The sequence below is a fragment of the Apostichopus japonicus genome, chromosome 8 (genome assembly GCF_037975245.1).
Source record: "Apostichopus japonicus isolate 1M-3 chromosome 8, ASM3797524v1, whole genome shotgun sequence".
NCBI lineage: Eukaryota > Metazoa > Echinodermata > Holothuroidea > Aspidochirotida > Stichopodidae > Apostichopus > Apostichopus japonicus.
The window spans coordinates 18,050,882-18,071,739 of record NC_092568.1 but is presented as its reverse complement, the minus strand read 5'-3'; the positions used below and the strand labels follow the sequence as shown (position 1 = coordinate 18,071,739).

Below are 20,858 nucleotides of genomic sequence, written 5' to 3'. Positions count from 1 at the left end.
GGAATGAGAAAGAAGATAGCACCATGGAAAACTGTATAAAAGTCATAATAGGAGTCATTAATGAAATATCTAATTGCTATTACCCAACATTTTAATTTCATTTTATTGCTCCTGACCTTTTGGATTCTTAAGAAAGTGAAACACAACTTACAAGCCATCAGAGTGTATTAGCTCATTGCGTGCCTGTCTATGCGTGCGTGTCTGTTGGGGGAAAGAGAAACGATATGCTGTATACATCTTTCAATATCTTTCATCGTTCCGAATTATGTTACAATTTTCCAGAAGAAAGAAACAAATACAATCAAACATAACTTTGGCTAGTTTTGGCCTGTTTCAAAGTGAAAAAAAGAGCAGTGTTGTAAAAAAAATATTCAGCATTTACACAGATCTGACTCTTTCTAAGAGTATCCTAAAACAATATGGGGTCACTGAGTTTGCCAAGCTAAACCACTACAGAACCCAATGGCATATAAAATGCCCAATAAAGCCATCATTGACTTTACTGTATGATGATGAATCATTCAGTACAACTCACTACTACTGTACAGTGAGTGAATCTGTAGTGATTGGTACACTGGATACATATTTCCCATTTGTTTTGTACAGTGTACCAGAGAGAGGTACTCCAGTGTGGAGGTCATGCTGAGAAGAGTGGTGGAAGCACTGTACTAATCATACTAACTTTGTACAGAGAAATAGCTGATATCATCAGGTGGCACTCTCTTATTCTGGGAATTTATTAATTCTGATTTTTAACAACAGAGATAAGAAGCTGTGGGGGATCGGGCCGAGGGGGGGGGTTAAAGTTTTGACGCTGAAGTTTGCATTTTAATTTGAATCTTGTCCAACCTGAAGTGAATTTAAATTACCACACTGGACAGATTTTATATTGGAGAGATACTAATCCACTGTAGTCACTCATTCCACCAAAATTGCATGTGATGTGATGAATCAGACTTTCTGTACATTTAAGACAAGGTTTGGAAGTGAAATAAATTTGTGGTCGGAAATTTTCTTTTTCTGGGACTGAAGTTGCTTATTAAGAGGATTCAAATGCAAATGACCACAAGGTGTCTCTCAGTTCCATTGTAAAATCCAGCTTTAAAACTGAAGATATACAAAATCAACTCTATCCAGGATAGTAAATTAATTACTGTGTTGTGACAGACAGAGCATTTAACCAGACAGTTCTCCTGAATCTTGGGCCACTGCTGAAGGAAAGTTTAACTTTGACAGAATAGTGATAATGTGTGAAAGAAAGGAATGAGAAAAAGTAATAACTGGAATGGGGGGGGGGGGGGGGTTGAAGTCAGTTGTTCAAATTAATAGTTGGGAGGTAGCAGATGTATATACTGTAAATCCAATACATAAAAAAGGTTAAAATCCCCATAAATTGATTTACTTCATCTTATGCCTTTTTTTCATTTTCTTATCTCATTTCAGATTCCTTCAGTATCTTCTTTCTGAAGAAAAAGACAAGCCTGTGCAGCTTCATGAAGATTTAGCGCCTTTCTACGCTTCTCCTTTTTAATCCGAAGATATTGACAGCATGTTGTTATAGGATACGAGAAATTCTTTTGGCTTTAAGCATTTTCTTTTTTGTCATAGCTGAAAAAATATAATCATGAGATTATTATGAAGCAGTCTTTTTTGTTGAAAATGTGAACTATACTACGAAAGTACAGGCGACATATAAAATAGGAAATAATCTGGTTGGTTTTACTCAGCAACTGAGCATGAGTCAATGGTATGGAGAAATGTGAAAGAGACAAAAAGCAGTATTGTGGGGGGGTTTGATTTGACCTGTGGTGGTGATCGATCTCTGGAAACAGGAAGTGAATAGGGAAGATAGTCGCCAATAGCCATTGTTACCGGAGGTTCTGCTTCCGGTGAAAGCAAAAGGTGGCCTAGAGCTATTATGGCGGCTGTAAACCGCAATGCTCATAGGGACTATGTGTATAGGACCCAAATGAAAAATGACTTCCCTGATAGAATGACTGAGTACCAGCACAGTGATAGAGAGACCAATGGGAACCTTACCCCCGGGGACAGTCGAAGGCCCCAGGGGGACTTCTCTCGTCCTCAGAGAGCGGAGGGCGGAGAACCATCGTTCAGGGTGGCAGTGACAATGAAAAAAGACAATGGACATACCAGCAAAGAATGGGAGCTGGTCGACACGGAAGGAAGGCCGCCTACTGGACAGTTTCGCGCAAAGCCGGTACAAGTAGATTACTTGGATAACCAGATTGGGATGGATCAAGTGGATGCGAAAATGGACGGTTACGAAAGGCAGCGACTGGAAGCGGAAACGAGAAAGCTGGCCAGAGAGCGGTCGGATCTCTATTGGAGGGAGGGGGAGCCTTCTGAGAAGAGGTCACCCCAACATCAACCACACAGGAGGCATAACACCAGTCCAGATCATCGGCACTTTGTCTCTGCCAAGGGTGTGATGATACAGGGGCAGACTGCCAAAACGGCTGCGCTCACGACCGAAAACTTGAAACGGTTCGAAAATAGCGAAAGGCAAAAAGAACTCCAGGCGAAGCAGATCCGGAGAAGTTTTAGCAATTCCTCATTAGATAAGAGGCAAGATGCCCCTGTGAATGTTGTCAGGGACTTTGGCAGTACATCGTCTATAGATGTGCACAGTATCGGGGGTGATAGCTTCTTCCAAATGGTTCAAGATTTCAGGACGGAAACCGACCAAAGAAGCCCCGCTCCCCCACATTTTGACAAACTCTTGCAGGGAAAGCTGACAAATGGCACTGAGGATGAGAGAACAAATACAATGTCATCCAACAAAAGTGATTACGCCAAAGAAGATAATAAAGTTTCAGAGAAGGGGAATGCCAGCCCTAGGTTACACAGGAGGATGCCCAGCAAGAGAGAGAAGAAGAACCGGTCCAAGACTTACTCCGGCGCCGAGGTCTCCTTGTTACGGAGACTGCGGAGCACCAAGGGCGACTCCGGGGCGAAGACTCCCGAAGGCAGAATGGACGACGATCTGCTGGAGGCTAGGATAGAGGAGGGTGTCAAGAGAAGAGCTTTCTTACATTACGATGTACAGAGTGTCTATTTTGACCTTCCCGATATAATAAGGATCGTCCAGAACCCCGAGAGGAAGAGAAGTACCCTGACTGGGGCCTCTGCTGCTTCCTCCAGACAACAACCAAACACTCCATCAGTGAGTATGCCAATCTCTAATTTGCGTTTCGTTTGAAAATGACATTGCTTGATCATATGATATAAGCTGTGATATAATGTAGATCATGAGAAAGAAAAGTGGTATGTAGGTACAGGTGACAGAAACTTACTTTAACAGGTTAGTTCATGGAAATATCAGTATGCAGTGTGCACATAATATACAATTTAATATGGTGAACTTGGATGTGAAATTGTTTGTATCTGTCTCATGTAGAAGTGGACTTCATGGAGGATTTAACTGCATGCGGATAGCTCCGGAGTGGTCTTTTTTGTATTTTCTTCTTTCCTTCCCTCCCTTACCTGTCTCCATTAAATATGTTATCCTACGTAGGTACCTCGCCTATAGCAACTGGTATTATTCTTGCACTAAGCCCCCAATGACTCTCTTCGAGTCATTGCCCTCTTCCAAATCAACCATTCCAACACAGATAGCAATGTTTTTTTTCTGGACTGGATTTTGAACCATTCGGAAACAATGCTCCTTACTGATTTGCTTGAAAGTTTTTGAAGGGTCATTGGAGGAGGAAGGGGGGGGAGGGGATGTAGTGCAAGAATTTTACTAGTTGTTATAGGTTAGGTAAATCAGAGTGCTGATGTAAAGGATACAGGTAAGTATGGTCATTTGCAAGTACCCAAACCTGTAAGTTTTGAGGTAGTCATGACATGCAAGAAGGTCAATAGGAACATATATGCCTCAGCTCTCAACATGGTCTCTTTCATGACTTTTGTGCATTGATTTTCACAGATATTTTGGTAAAATGTACCGTTGTTAAAGTTTGAATGCCTAAATCTAGTAAAAAGGTTACCAAGGTTAATGTGTGAAGTTGCATAAAGAAATTATGCTCTTCTGAAACAGCAAGTACTGTACACAAGTTTTGCATCTCTAGAACTGCATTCCTTTGATGAAGTTGTACACTAGTGAAATGGAATAAGTGTAGCACCATTTTCTACATATCATTTCTTTTGGTGAAGGGAGAGACGGGAGAGAAAAGGGGGGGGGGAAGAGGGTCGCAGAGAGGTAAGTCTTTCATTTAATGGCAGCACCTTTGCAAAAAGTACAGAACAAAGTTTGCTTTTTGAACTCCTTGATGTTGGTTTGCCAAAACCAACGTCTTCTCAGTACTCTTACTTCATCTTTTTTTTTGAGCAAAATTTAAAAAAACAAAGAAAAAGAAAGAAGAGAATAAACAGGAATTGAAAACCACTTTGTTCCTTCCTCTTTTTTTTATTCTTTCTAGGGAAGTATTGAAGATCTCACGGCTGAAGAACAAGATCTAGGGGATGGTCGCAGCAACGACCTTCTCCTAAGTTGTCCCTTCTTCCGGAATGAGTTAGGCGAAGAGGCCGAGCCGAGGGTTAGTCTTTCAAAGATGGGAACACTCAATACCAAAGTCATGAGGAAATTTAAGCACCGTGTAATCTTAGAGAGAATCGGAGACGGTCGAGGGATCGCTAACAATCCGAAAGGACCCATCCTAGAGTTGGTCGATCACGGTGCCTTGTACTACAGACAGTACTTTGAGAAACACGGTAAGAATAAATTTGAGCTGGTAAAAAGAACATCAAAAATAAAAATTTATTCAGTTGCACACACTCTGGCAGCCTAAACCTATCATCATATGTAATTCTATTCCACCTTTGCCTTACACTTATGGATTCTCCAATAATGTCATAATAGGATTTTTGATTCTCACGTCACCGACCATTGCTCTTCTTTAGTAGTGTTTTTCTCATTTGCACCGGTAATTGAAGGGTAATAGAGATACTCACAGGAACAATGTACACCGTATTGTATCGGACGAAGCGTGTTTGTATGTATACAGAAAGAGATATATGGGAACTGTACTCATAAAAATAACAGTCAGTGTATGCACAGCCTTGACATAATAAGTCTTGTGTTTATAGTTCACTTAAGTATGTAGCACTTTGTCGCATGTGGAAAAAATGTGTGAATGTACAAGGTAGTTTTCTGATTAAAAGGTAGTGTACTTGTGAGGTGCCATGAGAATATTAATGTTTCCATTTGTAATGTGTTTTGATGAAATATTACCTATACATCAATATCTAGATTGCTTGTACTGTCCTTTTGCCCAGAAGGACGTAAAAAGTAGAGGCCAGGGTGTGCATCCGGTTTTCCCATGAAAAATACGACCCTCTGCAATGATTCGTGTTAAGAGACTAAAATAATAAACAGCACTTTCGATTTTAAAGTGGGCGGTAATAAGAAGATTGTAAGGAAAATGAAACCAATTGTTGCATTCTTGCCAGCCAACTGGAATACGAAATTTAGCAATAAAATGAATGAAATGTCCAATTTGCATTGATAATTAATATTTCATACTCTTTGGCTATGAAACTCCTGTTTTGAGAATGTTATGATGTAGTTCAATAGTGATCAATGTTGTTTTGTGCCTTTTCAAAAGCATTTTTCAGTGATGTGTAAATACCTCTTGTTAAAGTTGCACCACATTTTGTTTTGTATGTGCCACTGATGTGTACAGTAAATATGTTTCTTAGCATTTTACCTTCAGTTAATCATGTGTGCCTCAATAGCACAATGTGCAGTATGCCTCTTCAGCATGGTTTACTTGCTGTATATATGCCAAAAAATGATCTTTGTGTCAAAGTTATGTATGCCTTTTAGCTATTAAACTGCAATTGTTGTATACTTGCATTTCATTAAAAAGCAATACAGTACCTCCTAGCATATATACTGTACTGTATGTAAATCAGGGCATGTGCCTTGTAGTATGTATTGTGGATGATGCGTATTCCTGCATGTGTGTGCTATTGTTTGGTTTTGCCTCTTATGCTCTTAGTATGCATTGAATTCTCATTGTCGTACATGTAAGAAGACTCTTAGCATTTGCCGTTGTTTAAAGGCTTTGTAGCTCATGATGTGTTAATGTTATATATGGCCTCTGAGTATGAGCCTTTTGTTGTACAGTATATGCTAAGATCTTATCATATGTGCCAATGTTGTATACTATTCCTATTGTCATGTCTCAATATTTGTGTATGTCTCCTAGACTCCTACCGTATGCAATGTTGGCTTTGTGGCCTGTGCAGCTGTTGTGTGTGCCTCTATGCGCAACTACAGTATGTACAAATATATATATATATATATATATATATATATATAGATATATATATATAGATATAGATAGATATATATAGATATATATATATATAGATGTATATAGATATATACATATATATAGATATATATAGATATATATAGATATATACGTTTGCTTGATTGGCGTCTATCATTGCGCAAAGTGCTGCATGTCTGATGGACAGAGCGAAGTATAGGAGAGAATTAGTTGAAACTAGTGTAACACTAGTAGTTGTTACTCAGGGTTTCACACGTAGAGCGATCATGTATTTATATGATTCTACCTGTAGTATGTGCCAAGTTTGTGCCTCCTGGCATGTACCAATGTTGTGTATGCCATGTAATATGTTTCATTAAAGCTAAAAGAAATCCTGAATGCTGCTGTCATAAGACAAAAACGACAGCTTATGAATGGATTATTTACCTAAAGCCCGGGTCACATCTGCGCGATTCAACACGCGATTCAACTCGCAATACAATTGAAAGTTGAATCGCGTAGTTAGACACAGGTATCAACTTGTTGCGCAATAAAAGTTGCGCCGTCGATTTGGGTTGATTTGCAATAGAGCAATGTCCTAATCAGCGCAACTTCTCAGAAGCAACTTTTCTCATTCGCGCGATTTTAGTTGCGAGTTGAATCGCGTGTTGAATCGCGCAGATGTGACCCAGGCTTTAAAATGGCTTAACTAAATTATGAATAGTGTCAAAAGAACAGGCAGAGTGATTTCTCTTAATAAAATTGTCATTAAACTAGTCATCCAAGTTAAAATACAGATTTAAAAAAAAAAAAAAAGACTGTCTGGCAGAAAGCTACCAAATTATTCACCAAAGTTTATGTAGACATTTCAAGTCATTGGCTTGCCTCTGAAATGTACTTCAGGTGCAAGGACATCCTTTTAAAAAACAATTCCTGATCCTGTAATGTGATTCTAAGATGTTACTCTGCCTTTCATCACAAGAGGAATCTCTAGCTATTCCATCTGACTGGATTATCTCACATTCTTAAATGTTTTCTGTTCCCTGCTGCAGAACATCAAAATTACTTTGGGATTGATAACATCCTTGGGCCTGTAGCACTCAGCGTAAGGAGGGAAAAGCTCAACTCTCCCGAAAATCCACTTAGTGACAATGGCAAGGACTCTACAGCTCGCTACCTGTACAGAATTATTTTGAGAACCAGTGAGGTAAGAAATTTCCCAGGGATTTCATTTACACTGAACTTGGTTGTCATTGGAATGGCATGCAGAGGAGACCAAGGCTTGGTTTATCTGCCCATCCATCCATCTATTTAAATATGATCTGTTGAAAAGAAGCTAGTTCTGAGTGGCTTCTGCTGAGATGCATTGAGTTTGCAAGGAGGTTTCATTCATATATATTTATAAAATAAATAGTTGATTTAACCTTTTTTGACCAACCATTTAAAGTTGTAAACAACCTCAGTCAGTAGTTCCCTTTCCAAAATTGAAAAATGTATACATGTGAGTAACATAAAGTTGTGCATTTTTGCAGGGTTGTTCCCTCCCCCCTCCCCCTCCTCCCTCCCACAGCCCAAGAAAAAAGGGGTTAGGTTCAGACAATTTGTTGAAACTCACTATGAATCATGCATCACCCTGACTTCAATTCCATTTACTTTATGCCTTACTTACCTGTCCCCACATATCGACTACACCCTTTTCTTCTACCATGTCTATAGCCATCTGATTACCTTCTAGAATTGACTGTTACCCTGGCAACTGGGCACATCCTGTATAAAGTCTTTACGTTTCGATGCAGAGAATAATTCAGTGTTCATGATTTGAGTGCTATTTCATAGATTGTTTCTTTGTATTTTGTTTGTCGTGAAGTACTGGAGATACCACCAACACTGTTAGAACTGTGCTCCCAAATCTGACATGTACATCTAAAAACAGGTCAATGATTACCTGATGGGCTTTGAAAGATTATCGAAACAAGTTATAATTCAGTATATTAATAATAATAATAATAATAAATTACCCTTATATAGCGCTTAATACAGCATTTCAAAGCGCTTTACAAAGTAGGAGAGAGACAAAAGAAACCAAGGAAAAACAAAGAACTAGGAATCAAACAGAACTGTTTTTAGTTGTCTCAAAAAACAAAGGGAGGGAGAGTCACAAACGTGAAATGGGAGTTTGTTCCAAAGAGAAGGCGCAGCTACAGAAAAGGCACGATCGCCATACCGAGTGCGGTTAGTGGACCAGGAGTTAAGTTAGTTCCTTTGTAGCACTTTTGATACTGTATGGGAAAAGCTTTTTTTTTGTTCTTGGAATTTTGGTTTGAAAAGGCCTGGTAGACTCTTCAGATGATATAGTAAGGACAAATTCCCAACCAGTCCTCAGGGAAACATTTATCCAGTATGGCATGTAGCAAAATGCTATGCAAAAATGGGCAATTTGCTATCAAAGTGCAAAGATGTATAGCCGTTTTTCCGTACAAAGGAACCACAGCATTTTATACGAGCTTTAAACTGCTACACAATATTTTAACGCTAAATGATTCCCTGGACATGTCTTCAAATCCAGCCTCTTGAAAATTTTCAGCAGAATTGAAGGTTACAGAAATTAAGCTAAAGGGTGTTTTAAGACAGCAATTGATATATATGTCCAAAAGAACATGTTCTTTAAAATTTCATGGTTATGAATCACGTGGAGGAAGTAGTAAAAATCAATGGTAATACAGACAAGGCTAGATCTAGGTCTAGATATGATCAATATCTACAGACTGGTAAAGACGAGACCAAATAGTGTTAATACTTAGCTTCTGGTTATTCAGGAAATTCTAGTGCACAATTTGAACCAATTGCTAAAGTATGCCAGTACATTAAAAAAAAAAATGTCTTACTGGCTAAAATCAATTTCCCACTTTTTTTCCTTGAATTATTATATTTACAGACCAGGAAAGTGGAGACTCAATACTATTAATACCTAGCTTCAGATTATTCAGGAATTTCTAGTGCACAATAATAACCACTTGCAAAAGTATGCCATGTACATAAAAAAATGTCTAACCGGCTAAAATCAAATTCCCACTAGTTTTTTCCTTTGAAAAAGATCCTGCTAGGATCGAAACGTCAGGCCAACTTACTTTTACACATTCTCCTACACAGTTTTTTCTTTGAATTATTACAAGCAACAAATGTTTTGCATTGGCATTTAACTGGTAAATAACCCAAATGGAAGGGCATGTTCTTTGGTATCGAAAACATCTACTGCTCTTGTCTCTTACCTGCCTCGACTCTACTATTGCACTTTTCCCATCTAGTTAACCTATTAACTGGTAAGGTTTTCAGAACTGCGCCCCCCTTTGACCCTTCCCCCTGATCAACACCTATCACCTTTTCCTTCCGAATAAAACATTCGTGCGAAGTAAAGAATATTACTCAATTCTGGTGAAAATTCCATTTGTGGGAAATCACGCTTATTTGCAAGATTTTCAGCTGTGTTTTGGAGTAGTTCATCTGGAGGAAGCTTACTCAACACCCCATTACAGTGCTGCGTTAAGCGATCCTCAGATTGGAAGTATTTTGTATAGATTTTATGCTCTTTCGAAAGTTGAGCCCGTGTGTCCACATTTAGAGGAAGACCAATGGACTGGCTGTTTGCAATTGAAATGTGTGTGATATTACTAGCATACATGTCAAACTTACTGTAGTACTCTGCACTGTTATCTTGAGTGATTTGGTATAAAAAAATAAAATAAGGAAAAGTTAATAGACATCTGCAGAAGATATGTTCTGAAAAACTCAATTCAGCAATTTTCAAAGGTTACAATAAAAAAAAAAAAACAGACAGAGGGGCAAAAAGAAAGTAAAACAAACAAAAAGGAAGAGATTAAACTGGAGCTCAAGTGACTGGTTGTTTGCAAACTAAAAATTGTGTTTCCTTAGCATACATGTCAAAATTACTGTCGTTCTCTGCACTGTTACCTTGAATGATTTGGCTTGACAAAACAAGGGAAACATACTGAAATCTGCAGACTATTATATTTGTTCTCAAAAAAAAAAATCAATTTTTCAGCAATTTTCAATGGTTAAAAAGAGACAAAAAAGAAACGGGAAAATAGCCAAGCCAAAAAGAAAAAGGCAGGTATAAAACTGACATAATTGTTAATGATCTGACCTGTAGTTTGGGGGAAATTGCCTGGATGTTGGCGTGAAACCTGTCAGTTCAAGCTAAATTTGTTGACACATATTTTTATTTATTACTTTTGTTTGAGTGACCTGGCCACATATCTCACGGCTCGATTTCATATCCATCGATATCGGTGTTTCTGAATCGTTGATGCTTATTTTTCGGTTTTTGATATTGATTTTGACTTATCATCAGTCGGGTCAAATCCCATTTGTAGAATAAATCTTATCGACTCGGAGAATTAGTGGAATGCAGATTAGGGTCAAGAGGGAGTGTATTACCCTACCTTCCATTATTTCTGCTAAATAGAACACATTATGTGTGGAATTTGAATGCATATTGAAATGGTCTAGTTGCAAACTGTATTAAAGTTGATCAATTCTTTGTTGCAATTTTGTGTTTTTTAACGAGTCATGTACTGTAATGTACAATTTTACTACCAAGCTTATTATTAATTGTAATGTTTAGTCGTCATTTAAGGCAAGCAAACAAACATATATATACATATGAATGGAGATTGCTTTTAAAAAGTTAGAACATTGGGATAATATAACTGGATAAAAACAATTTTGGATAAAAATTGGATAAAAATAAATAACCCAGCTGATGCTATTGTTTTTCCCATCTCCGGTCCATTGCATTTATCCCACCAACTTTATCCAGCCCATCAGGCATTGGCAGCATGGTAGCATACTGTAAATAATGCATATGAAAGCAGACCAGAGATGTGCGCATGACGGGCGGCTGCTCCCAGCAGTTCTGAATGCCACTCAGCACAAACAGTTTTATTAAACGTTTCCGCCCGTTTCCGCCCGGAACACATTTTACCAAAAAATTACCAAAATATGGGTAAATGCTTGGCACAGATGTTAGCACCACAATAGGAAAAAAGATTGCCATCTTTGCCATGTAAGCATGTATTTCGTTTGCAAAAAGTTTCCAATGGGGAGGGAGACCCCCACCTCTTAGAAACCCCTCCCCAAGGACGTGGTTCATACTGCCGCACAAATCCGCCCGGCACTCAATATTCCTGAGCACATCCTGGGCAACTTTAGGTAGAATAAATTTTGTCCTTTATATATCACAATTTCAGAAAAATAAGAGAAACATTTGCGACTTACAGTAGTGGTCATGTTTCTATTGCTATTTCTGTTTTCAAGAATTTACTTGGCTCTGCTCTTACCTGTCTCCCCCTCAACATCTGCACTTTTGTATCTACCTAAACTACACTATTGGAACGTTTTAGCATTGTGCCCTCCTAGGCTTGCACGGTAAACCGGTTTTAGTACCGAAACCGGTTTTTTCCAACCGAATTTCGGTACTATTTTTTATTTTAAGAAAACCGAAAAACCGAAAAAACCGGAAAAACCGAAATGTGAATTGCAAATACTGGAAAAAACCAAGTTTGTTGACTTTGGTTTCTCCTATTTACAGTTCTTTTTGCAATATGAAAGTAAATTGCAACAAGAGAAAGCTTTTCTGAAAGACGACATTGTCAGCTACGATCGGCACACGCCATAACCAGTGCTTGAGGGTGGATAGCTAGGCCTAACATTAGGCTATGCAGCCCTTATATGCGTGCATCAGTTAGGTACCTTGTAGTATTGAACTGACCTTGGTGGCCATCGTTAGTAGTTGTGAGAAGTACACACTCAAATGACGAGATGCAGTTGAAAATAAATTATATCCGACGTGTTTGTCCTCTTTGTGTTCTTCTTATTATTTAACTTCAATTTAATAGTAGAGGATATGGAGAAAATCTTTTCAAACACATTGATCACAGTTCGTGTTCAAAAAATGAACGTTAAAACTTGAAAGGTACATTGCGCAATCCACAATACCACACGACATGTACAGTCGAAGGAGGGGGGGGGCTCTGGGAGTTTAACAACTAAGATGCAACAAGTAACATTAGAACAATGAACAATCACGGGGGGGGGCTCTGAGTTTAACAACTAAGATGCAACAAGTAACTTTAGAACAATCACGGGGGGGGGGGGGGGGCTCTGAGTTTAACAACTAAGATGCAACAAGTAACATTAGAACAATCACAGTCCATTATTCACAAGACACACCTGGCGTCAGGCTTGAGTCAAGGAATATTAAAGGAGTAATAATGTTGCATACATGGCTGGAAATTACAGATGTTGCTGTTGGGACAATTCTCCTTTGTATGCTAATAGATTTTATTTTCTTTGTAAGTTTCCTTTAAACATTTCTTCTTATCAGTTATCAGACAAGGCGTCTCTCAGTTGGTTTCGTTTGCGTTGAAGAACACATGTTTCCAACTTAAACGTTAACAATTTATATTCTTTGCCGACCTAATCCCCGCTTTTGCCAGGGATATTTTTCAACTTGTACTTGAAAGTGTAGACGGTAAATTCTCTTCACTCCTTGAAGAGAAATTTATTTTACCGCCAAGATACCACCCGCGAACATGGCTAGAACCTCGTGCAATTTGGTACCTTCATTGGACCAATCATATTGTAAGGCATTTTTGTTTACGATCTCCAATTGGTCATAATGGGGGGTTTACGCTCGGCCCTCATCTCCGAAAATATAACATATAATATAACATTTAACATGAACGTGATAATTTTTTTCTGAACACGAATTTGAACTTCGTGAAGTACAGTAAACACAAGACAAAAGATAGGTGCACGTGATGTTAAAACTTTAAGAAAATTTTTTACTAACCTATTTCTTTTCGACATATTTACTTCAGTTTAGTTAACGTGGGTTATAAAATGAGAGTCAGAAGGCAGTAACATTTCTTGAATTTATTCTTCTTATTTTTAACAATTTACTGCGAACGAACATACTTGAACACGCTGTTGGTAAAGCTTCAAAAATACGCATCTTAGCGATCGAGATTTGGATGTTTTCAATGCAATTCGGGAGGGGGGAAAAAACCGGTTTTTGAGCCAGATTCGGTTTTTTGCTAGAGAAAAACCGGTTGTAAGTTTTCGCGAAACCGTGCAAGCTTATGCCCTCCCACTCTGGGCACCACCCACTTCCTCTTCCTTCCGAATATCCATTCAGAAGTCAACTATGAGACTTTTTCCCAGTGGATTATTTCCGACATTTTTGCTATCGCAATCTGTTTTTCTGGTGATTGTTTTGGATTTTCTTGCATCTGAAAGCAAGTTCTGTCACTGTTTGCAAAGTACTGTCTAAGTATCCTTTACATTTCCCATGACTGCATGTATGTCGAATGCTCTCATGTTACGTTCGTTTTCGTTATATTGCTTTGTAAGGGTATCGGTTGTGCTATACCTCCGTTTTTGTTGCTATTCGACCGTGTTACTAAGCCTGGAGGCGTGGCCTGTAAGCCCTTCCATCACCAGTGGTGTTTCTAGGTTACATTTACATTTAATAGTTTTTAGGACACCAGTAAGTTTTGGGGATTTGAAATAAATGCTAATTCTCAGGGTTGCTCATTTAAAGATTAAAGTGATGATGATATCAGCTTCTAAGTGCAGGTCTAAATGGTATTTAGTTAATCAATGGTTTAAAAAATTGGAATATCTCTCCCACAAAGGTTTCTTCATATAAACAGCAAGGTAACCTTGGATGTGATATTCAACACCAAATTGGAATGTTTTGTAAACATCTTATTTGCTGCATGAAATTTGCTGTATGCGAGGAACTGACCTAAAATGGTCTCTTTGTTAGACTAGGTAGTCCAGTCATTTTAGCCGATGAGCCTCAGCTCTGTTTAAAGGGGTCATTTCTCAAAACTTAAAAGTGGTATTAAAAACATAACTTGGACTAATAACAACTACATAAAGACCTTTTATGGTCATCAACATATCTAAGTAACATTTTTGTCATCCTGTTAAACTATTTTGCTGGGCTAATGTGCACTGTATGCTATTTGTTTTTTGCTGTAGTCATTTATCACTGTGACATTTTTATGAATGTAGTGGAAGCCATCTGCAGTAACCATCTGGGAATGTAATTACAGTGTGTAGCTAGGTTGTCTTATTTTAATTATTGTCATTTTATCACTTGTGTTGGACTGCATAGTTTAGTTTATCAGCTTATAAATGTTTGTAGCAGGCCCTGTGTAGTTCTGAACAGACTTGAAAGGGCTGGAATTTATGAGTGAGTGCAAAGAGAAGGAGGAATTAAAATTGATGATATAAGGTGTACTACATATACAGTAGGGTAAATTTTCAAGTTGAAAAGCATTAAATAACACAATTTTTGCATAAATTTCAAGTACATCAATATTTAATCTAAACGTTAGTTTCCAATTTTTCATTGCAAAAAATTATATTCAATTGTATTCTTTTCCTGGCTTCTAAATTATTCTCTAAAATGTTCTGGCACTGGAAAATGGAAGGTAAAGTGTAGCGACTAAAGGTTCAACACTAACATGAGTGACCATTACTTCACTTTCTAGCATATTTTGGGGCAGTACAATGAGCAATAGAATAATTACATCATGCTGAAATAAAACAATAAAACTAGTGCATTTATATAATTTATTCTGCACATCGCTCACACCGATATGGACTGCGAGGCCACTTAATGTGACAGAAACCAATGTGTTGAAAAGAAATCAAATTTTCTTTTGAACATCTGACGTTGATGCCGGATACCGCTTTGCCCTAATTTCTGCAAATACACGTTATTGAAAATTTACAGGTATTGTGTACCAAGGTGAAAGCTTTAGTATGTATGTAAGGATGTATGTAAGGATGTCTGTATGTATGTAAGGATGTACATGTATGTGTGTTTGTATATGTGGGTGTATGTATGTTTGTATGTATGTGCTTGGTTATGTATATATGTTAGGTGTACGTGTGGATGTATGCGTGTATGCATGTATGTACATTTCAACTTCATTTATCTCAGTCCATAAGATGCCATTATTGGATGTATATAGTATGTAGTGTTAGGACAAAAATATTTTGTTGCTCTTTGTACTGGTCACAGTGTGAATAGTTATGAAACTGCAGTTCATATTTTCTATTTGTGTTTTGATTTATTCCATTTATGCATCATCTTTACAAACCTTGAATTTGATCTCAGATTGGTTTAGGATGCTCTGATGCATGTACTGGTCAAAAGTTTGCCTTTTTGCCAGCTTGTGTACAGTTTATCCATTTAGGTAGAATAAGGTGCGGGTACACTGTTGAACAGTACTAGTTACCAGTAAATTGTTTTACTACAGTTGAGTGTGGTCGGTCATTGTAGTATTCTCTGTAGAATTGTTATCACAGCCTGTTGCCCCTGCCAAAAAAAACAAAACAAACCCAACAAACAAAGGGAGATAAAAACAACATAACTGAGATAGTTTGGAGCCTTAATACAGCATGCCATGTCTTGCAGTAGACCATTGCAAGTTCAAACATGTCTTTAACTGGTACAGAGAAATGTCAACAGGTCAAAATGTAAAGTTTAATTGAGGTGAAGATTTCAGGGATGTGTAGAAAGACTGGCTGGGATGGTATGGTGGTTTATTGACATCTCAAAAATTGGTGCTACTTTTAAAGGAGTGAGTATTCAGTGAAATTAGGGCTCCAGGAATAATCTATTCAAGTTGCAGTACTACCGTTCTTGTAACAGTATGTTCTGTTTAGTCGAAACTGCCAGTATATACCTGTAGTCAGAATTGACAAAATTAAATAACTGTGCACAGCTAGTGGTGCGACTAAAATGTAATTAGCTATTGCTGTAACGGACAGCTGAGTCTGATTGTGTAACACGATTTAATAGTCACATCCGTACTTGAAAAATAATACATACATGTATTATCTTGGATTGTGGCATCAGTTTTATCTACAACAATGGATGTTGTAAAATTGCTATACAGTTCATATATATATATGTAACAAACTGCAAATTGCTATTCAGTCAATAAAACAGTGGGTGGGTGATATTGTATTATGGTCTAATTGTGCAAGACTTTTTGTTATTGTACACTGTTCAGTTCTTTCTATGAAGCCCCAACGCCAGCGTTTTCCACCCAGCTGTCTTTCTGAGAATGAAAATGAAGCATATATACTGTGTTATGTGTTTAAAGGCATTGAAGACTTGCCCCAAATCGTGTGCCGCGCTCTAAAAAAGTTAACTTTCCGTTGCTTGCCGCTACAAAATGCAGACAGTAATGAAACGTGATACCTTGTTATCTTTAGCTTGACCTGAGATGTCCATCACGTATCGTGTGTGCACTGTGCCGTGGTTATTGACAGCCACTGTATGTACTGACTGAACACTAGTGTCTAATTACCGAAGGTAGCAAGCTGTTTGCGTATTTTCTGGGATCGATGGTGGTGTCTAACACTTCTGTTGCACCTCATTCGAAACTAGGTCAGATTACCGGCATTAGACTTTTCTTTTTGCGCGAGTCTTCACACCCTTTGAAATAAATATATTTGAAACTGGTGTGAAAAGATGTGAATGTGATTATGTGCACATATTTTGTTATTCAAGACACAAAATTATCCACAGGTCCTCCGTCTTACCTCCTTTGGAGAAGAGAAACACAGACAAAATGAAACCGGATATTTTAAGTTTAACAAATGTAAACTTTTAAGGTTGGATTCCCACCAGTTTCTGCAGTATGTTTGTTTGATTTAGGAATAGTTCTTTAAAGAAAAAAAATTGGAAAACTTCATGGGGTATCTCTTCGATTATTGCATTGTCAAACACGACATGCAATGTTCATTATTTGAAGGTCAACGTTCAACACAGCAGTCAGCTGTAGGGTGTACTGCTGGTTTTATTCATTGCTCCATACTGTAGCATGTATTACTAATGTAAGGGCGACTATGGTAATTTCAGGAGTTATGCGCTCCTCAAGGGGATAGCTTTTGAATTAAGAAGTGATGTCGACACGTAGTGGAAAATTCCTCACGTGAATATATCCCAAATTTTAATTGCAAGCAATATTACATTCTGTAAAATAGTTACATTTTGGGATGAAGTGATTAGATCATGCCAACACCAGACTTTAATAGCTAAATCAACATGTCTTGCTTCCTTTTGTTTTAAATTAATCTATGTTCGTTAAGGCTAATGAAAGTACTTATACACCTACGGTAGAAGTGTCAGAACTCGTTTCAACTATTCAGCTTCTTCCTTTTTTTTTAATTAATATTGTTCCTAGACATCAGTATTTATTTTAACCTTTTTTTTTTCATTGTGTGGAGACTGACAGAGATATGAGTCCATTGTAATTGATATCCAAACCAGCTTAACTTTGGAGAAAATTTTATTTGAAAAAATAGGAAACTACTGTACTGTACTGTACTGTAGTGTACTGTTACTGTACTGTACTGTAAGTTCTGTTTTTGTTTCATTTCAGGAATGAGTTGGCTTTAACTTTCTTTGTTAATATCTTCAGAGTTCCTTAAACTTCCTTCTTTGCTTTTTGATTCCTTGCCGAAGGCAAAAAGAATCTATGTGATGGTAATGGTAAAAGTACATCTTTGTTGAACTTTGTACATGGTATGCAGATTCAGCTTGTTGAGTACAAGAACCCTTTTGAAATTGGTGGAGGTCAAAGGTCATTTGCGGTCAACATTTAATTCTTGGACAAATGTATTACTCACTTGCTCTACATTAGTCAGATAGTTATTTTAATTTTGAACAAATTGTATGGCAAGGAATCGCAAAGCTAACTGGCTTTCTGGTCTTTCTATAAAATGATACGTACTGTGTACCTATCTACAAATCATATTCCTCCAATAAAGCAATTTTCATAAATTTGTGTCTTGTGAAGATACTATACAGAGCAGTATCTAACTTGCATGAAAACCCCACCTTACTATAAACCGGCCGGGTATCGAACCCGGAACCTCCCGATTACTAACCGTCATTGCTTCAAATGCCACCGCCTTTATCCACTTTTACAGCGCCAACAAAACAGTGTAGCATCACCATTTTGCTGGCATTTTAACGGAAAGAGGAAGCGAATGAAACCACAACTCCACGTACAACTAACATTGTTTCAATAACGTCAATGTTTTCTTGTTTACAGTGAAAACGTGAGACATACATATCATTGTGAAATTACAAATATGTCGCAGCATCCCATGGCATGAGTTTTAAAGCAGCCTTGCATTTGGTGGAAATTTGTATTAAACCTAGATGGAGTATTATTCAAGACAAGATTACAATTGATCAGACTGAAGACTTTAGTTTCTGTGTCAAAGTCAATGTTTATAGACTTAAAACAGTATAGTAACCAGATACCTGTTTGTGTTTATGCAAATTTTGTCACCCAGACAACACTTCCTATCTGAGTAATATTAGGAGAGATACAAAAGAAAATTAGCAGAAAAAGTTGGAAACCGTTCTTCATTATTGGGAATGAAAGGTTGTGCCTTGTCAAACTAGTGAACTTCATTATGAGGGATGTTGGTGATCAAGTTGTATTTATAAAAAAAATTACAAAAAAAACTCTCTCTAAAGCCACATCATTTCCCCAAATTTAGTGAGATTTTTTAAAGGAATGCTCCTGTTTATACCAACAACAACAGAAAATCAACAGTATTGTATGACACTACATTAGTTTGATTGAGGGAGATGATATTATGCTTGAATATTCCAGGCTTGAATTTAGTGACTAAAAGTTGTAACCTTCATACAAGGCAACTCTAACTACTCCCTTTCAGGACAAAAATGGTTTGCCTGCTTTAAAATTGGTTTAGAACTGTAGAGCAATCAAACCATGTTGTTTTAAAGGCAAACATTGTTGTACTGTAATGTACATTATATTACAATTTTCATTTCAGTAGCTGGGTGATATTGTTTTCATAGAAACTGAAAGAGTTTTACTGAACAAATGCTGTTAACAATTAAATATTAATAGGTGGAAGTGGAACTGACTGTATTTACCATGATTTCATAGATCTGATGTAATACTTTTGTCATGACCGAAAGGCCAATTATTCAGGGAAAGGTATCTAGGTATTATGATGATCCCAGTTGAAGAGTAGATATGGGAAGTTTGTTTTAGAAAATTTGACCTGGCTATGAAATACGAATTTGACAGACTATATAGTAAAAGTCTATATGACAGCTTTATGCGATTGTGATAAGACACACAGAATATGTCCCAATTTGTTAATTTCAGCAAGAAAAGATGTTTGATAACATCATTTATTTCAAGGAATAAACAGAATTCACATCCATTTCATTCTTGAGCAGGTGTGGCTCTTCCTTTCCCTTTAATTAAAAACTGGAAATATTTTTACCAGGCTGTAAAGACATCAAGGTATGTAATGTATGCTTGCAGTACCTGCAACTTCCTTGTTGATGTCTGTTGACTTACATGGTTTTCATTGTGATGGACAGCCATTACAGTACTTTGATTGCAACTGTGGATTTCAGTGCTGTGTAAATAAAGTTTGGTTATTATCCTTGGTAGAGTTTATGTTAGCTATTATGAAGCATCAAATCGTATCTTTCAGTATTAAATTAAACATACATGATTGAAACTTGAAGGCATAGGCTATGTGAATATTTGTTTCTTAAAGGTAATGTTCCAACTTCCTACAGTATATGAAATATTTGTGATGATACCATTTAAAAACAGAATTAAACTAATATTTACTTCTCTTCCTCCCTTGCCGTTCTCCTATAACTATTTACTTCTTTTTCTCCCTTACCTGTCTCCTCACTATTTACTTCTTCCTGCCTTACCTATCTCCTACTTACTTCTCTTACTCCTTACCTTTCTCCCTTAACTATTTACTTCTTTTTCTCCCTTACCTTTCTCCTCACTATTTACTTCTTCCTGCCTTACCTATCCCTTATTTACTTCTCTTCCTCCCTAACATCTCTCCTATAACTATTTACTCCATTTCTTCCTTTACCTATCTCCTGACAACATTAGCACCCTCCCTCAGTTATTTATGTCTAGAGTGACCTGGTGGTAACCATTGTTATCGACTGGCCGGTCAGTCCCTCTCCTCATTTCTACCACTCAGGTGTCTGGAAGGTTTTCCTCTATATTGGACTTTGTTATACACTCAAATCGATATTAAATGATTCCCATTGAGACAACTTTGTGGAGTTCACTTTCTTGATAATAAAGTCCAGAATTTACCTGCACTTGCAGACCAATCATTCATCTGTTTCATTTTTGGGAGGTTTTTCAGGTTAACTCTGATGGACTTTCTCGGTCTTCTCCTCACTTCACTTGCCGTCCTCATTCGCCATCCCTGAGTTAAAACAAGTACTTTTAGAAGATTCAAATGTAGCTGACTTAACTTAAAGGAAGTTTTAAAAGGATGTTTAACTATTGACAGGAAGTTAATTTTGTATTGATCATGTTCACCTCATATTTGGCCACCGTTGTGAGGAATGTAATATGACTCTCATTATGATCTATGGCATTGTTCTTTATATATATGTTATATTTCCTC

At 37.4% G+C, this 20,858-nt stretch overlaps 1 protein-coding gene and 1 long non-coding RNA gene across 5 annotated transcripts in view; one reads left to right on the top strand and one right to left on the bottom strand.

Annotated features, from left to right (window-relative positions):
* The window catches only part of LOC139970832 (uncharacterized), an 87,275-nt gene that overhangs the window by 18,768 nt on the left and 47,649 nt on the right, over positions 1-20,858 (top strand). For all 4 annotated transcript variants that reach the window (XM_071976856.1, XM_071976858.1, XM_071976859.1 and 1 more), the window contains exons 2-4: positions 1,444-3,184; positions 4,443-4,734; positions 7,352-7,506. In XM_071976856.1, coding sequence (XP_071832957.1) covers positions 1,919-3,184; positions 4,443-4,734; positions 7,352-7,506 — 1,713 coding nt within the window. In that variant the 5' untranslated portion in view covers positions 1,444-1,918. The remainder of the gene's footprint in view (positions 1-1,443; positions 3,185-4,442; positions 4,735-7,351; positions 7,507-20,858) is intronic.
* LOC139970841 (uncharacterized) lies at positions 8,166-20,853 on the bottom strand. The gene is made up of 2 exons (XR_011794231.1): positions 13,038-20,853; positions 8,166-12,921 (listed from the first exon to the last, which is right to left on the bottom strand). It is a non-coding gene; the product is annotated as an uncharacterized lncRNA (long non-coding RNA).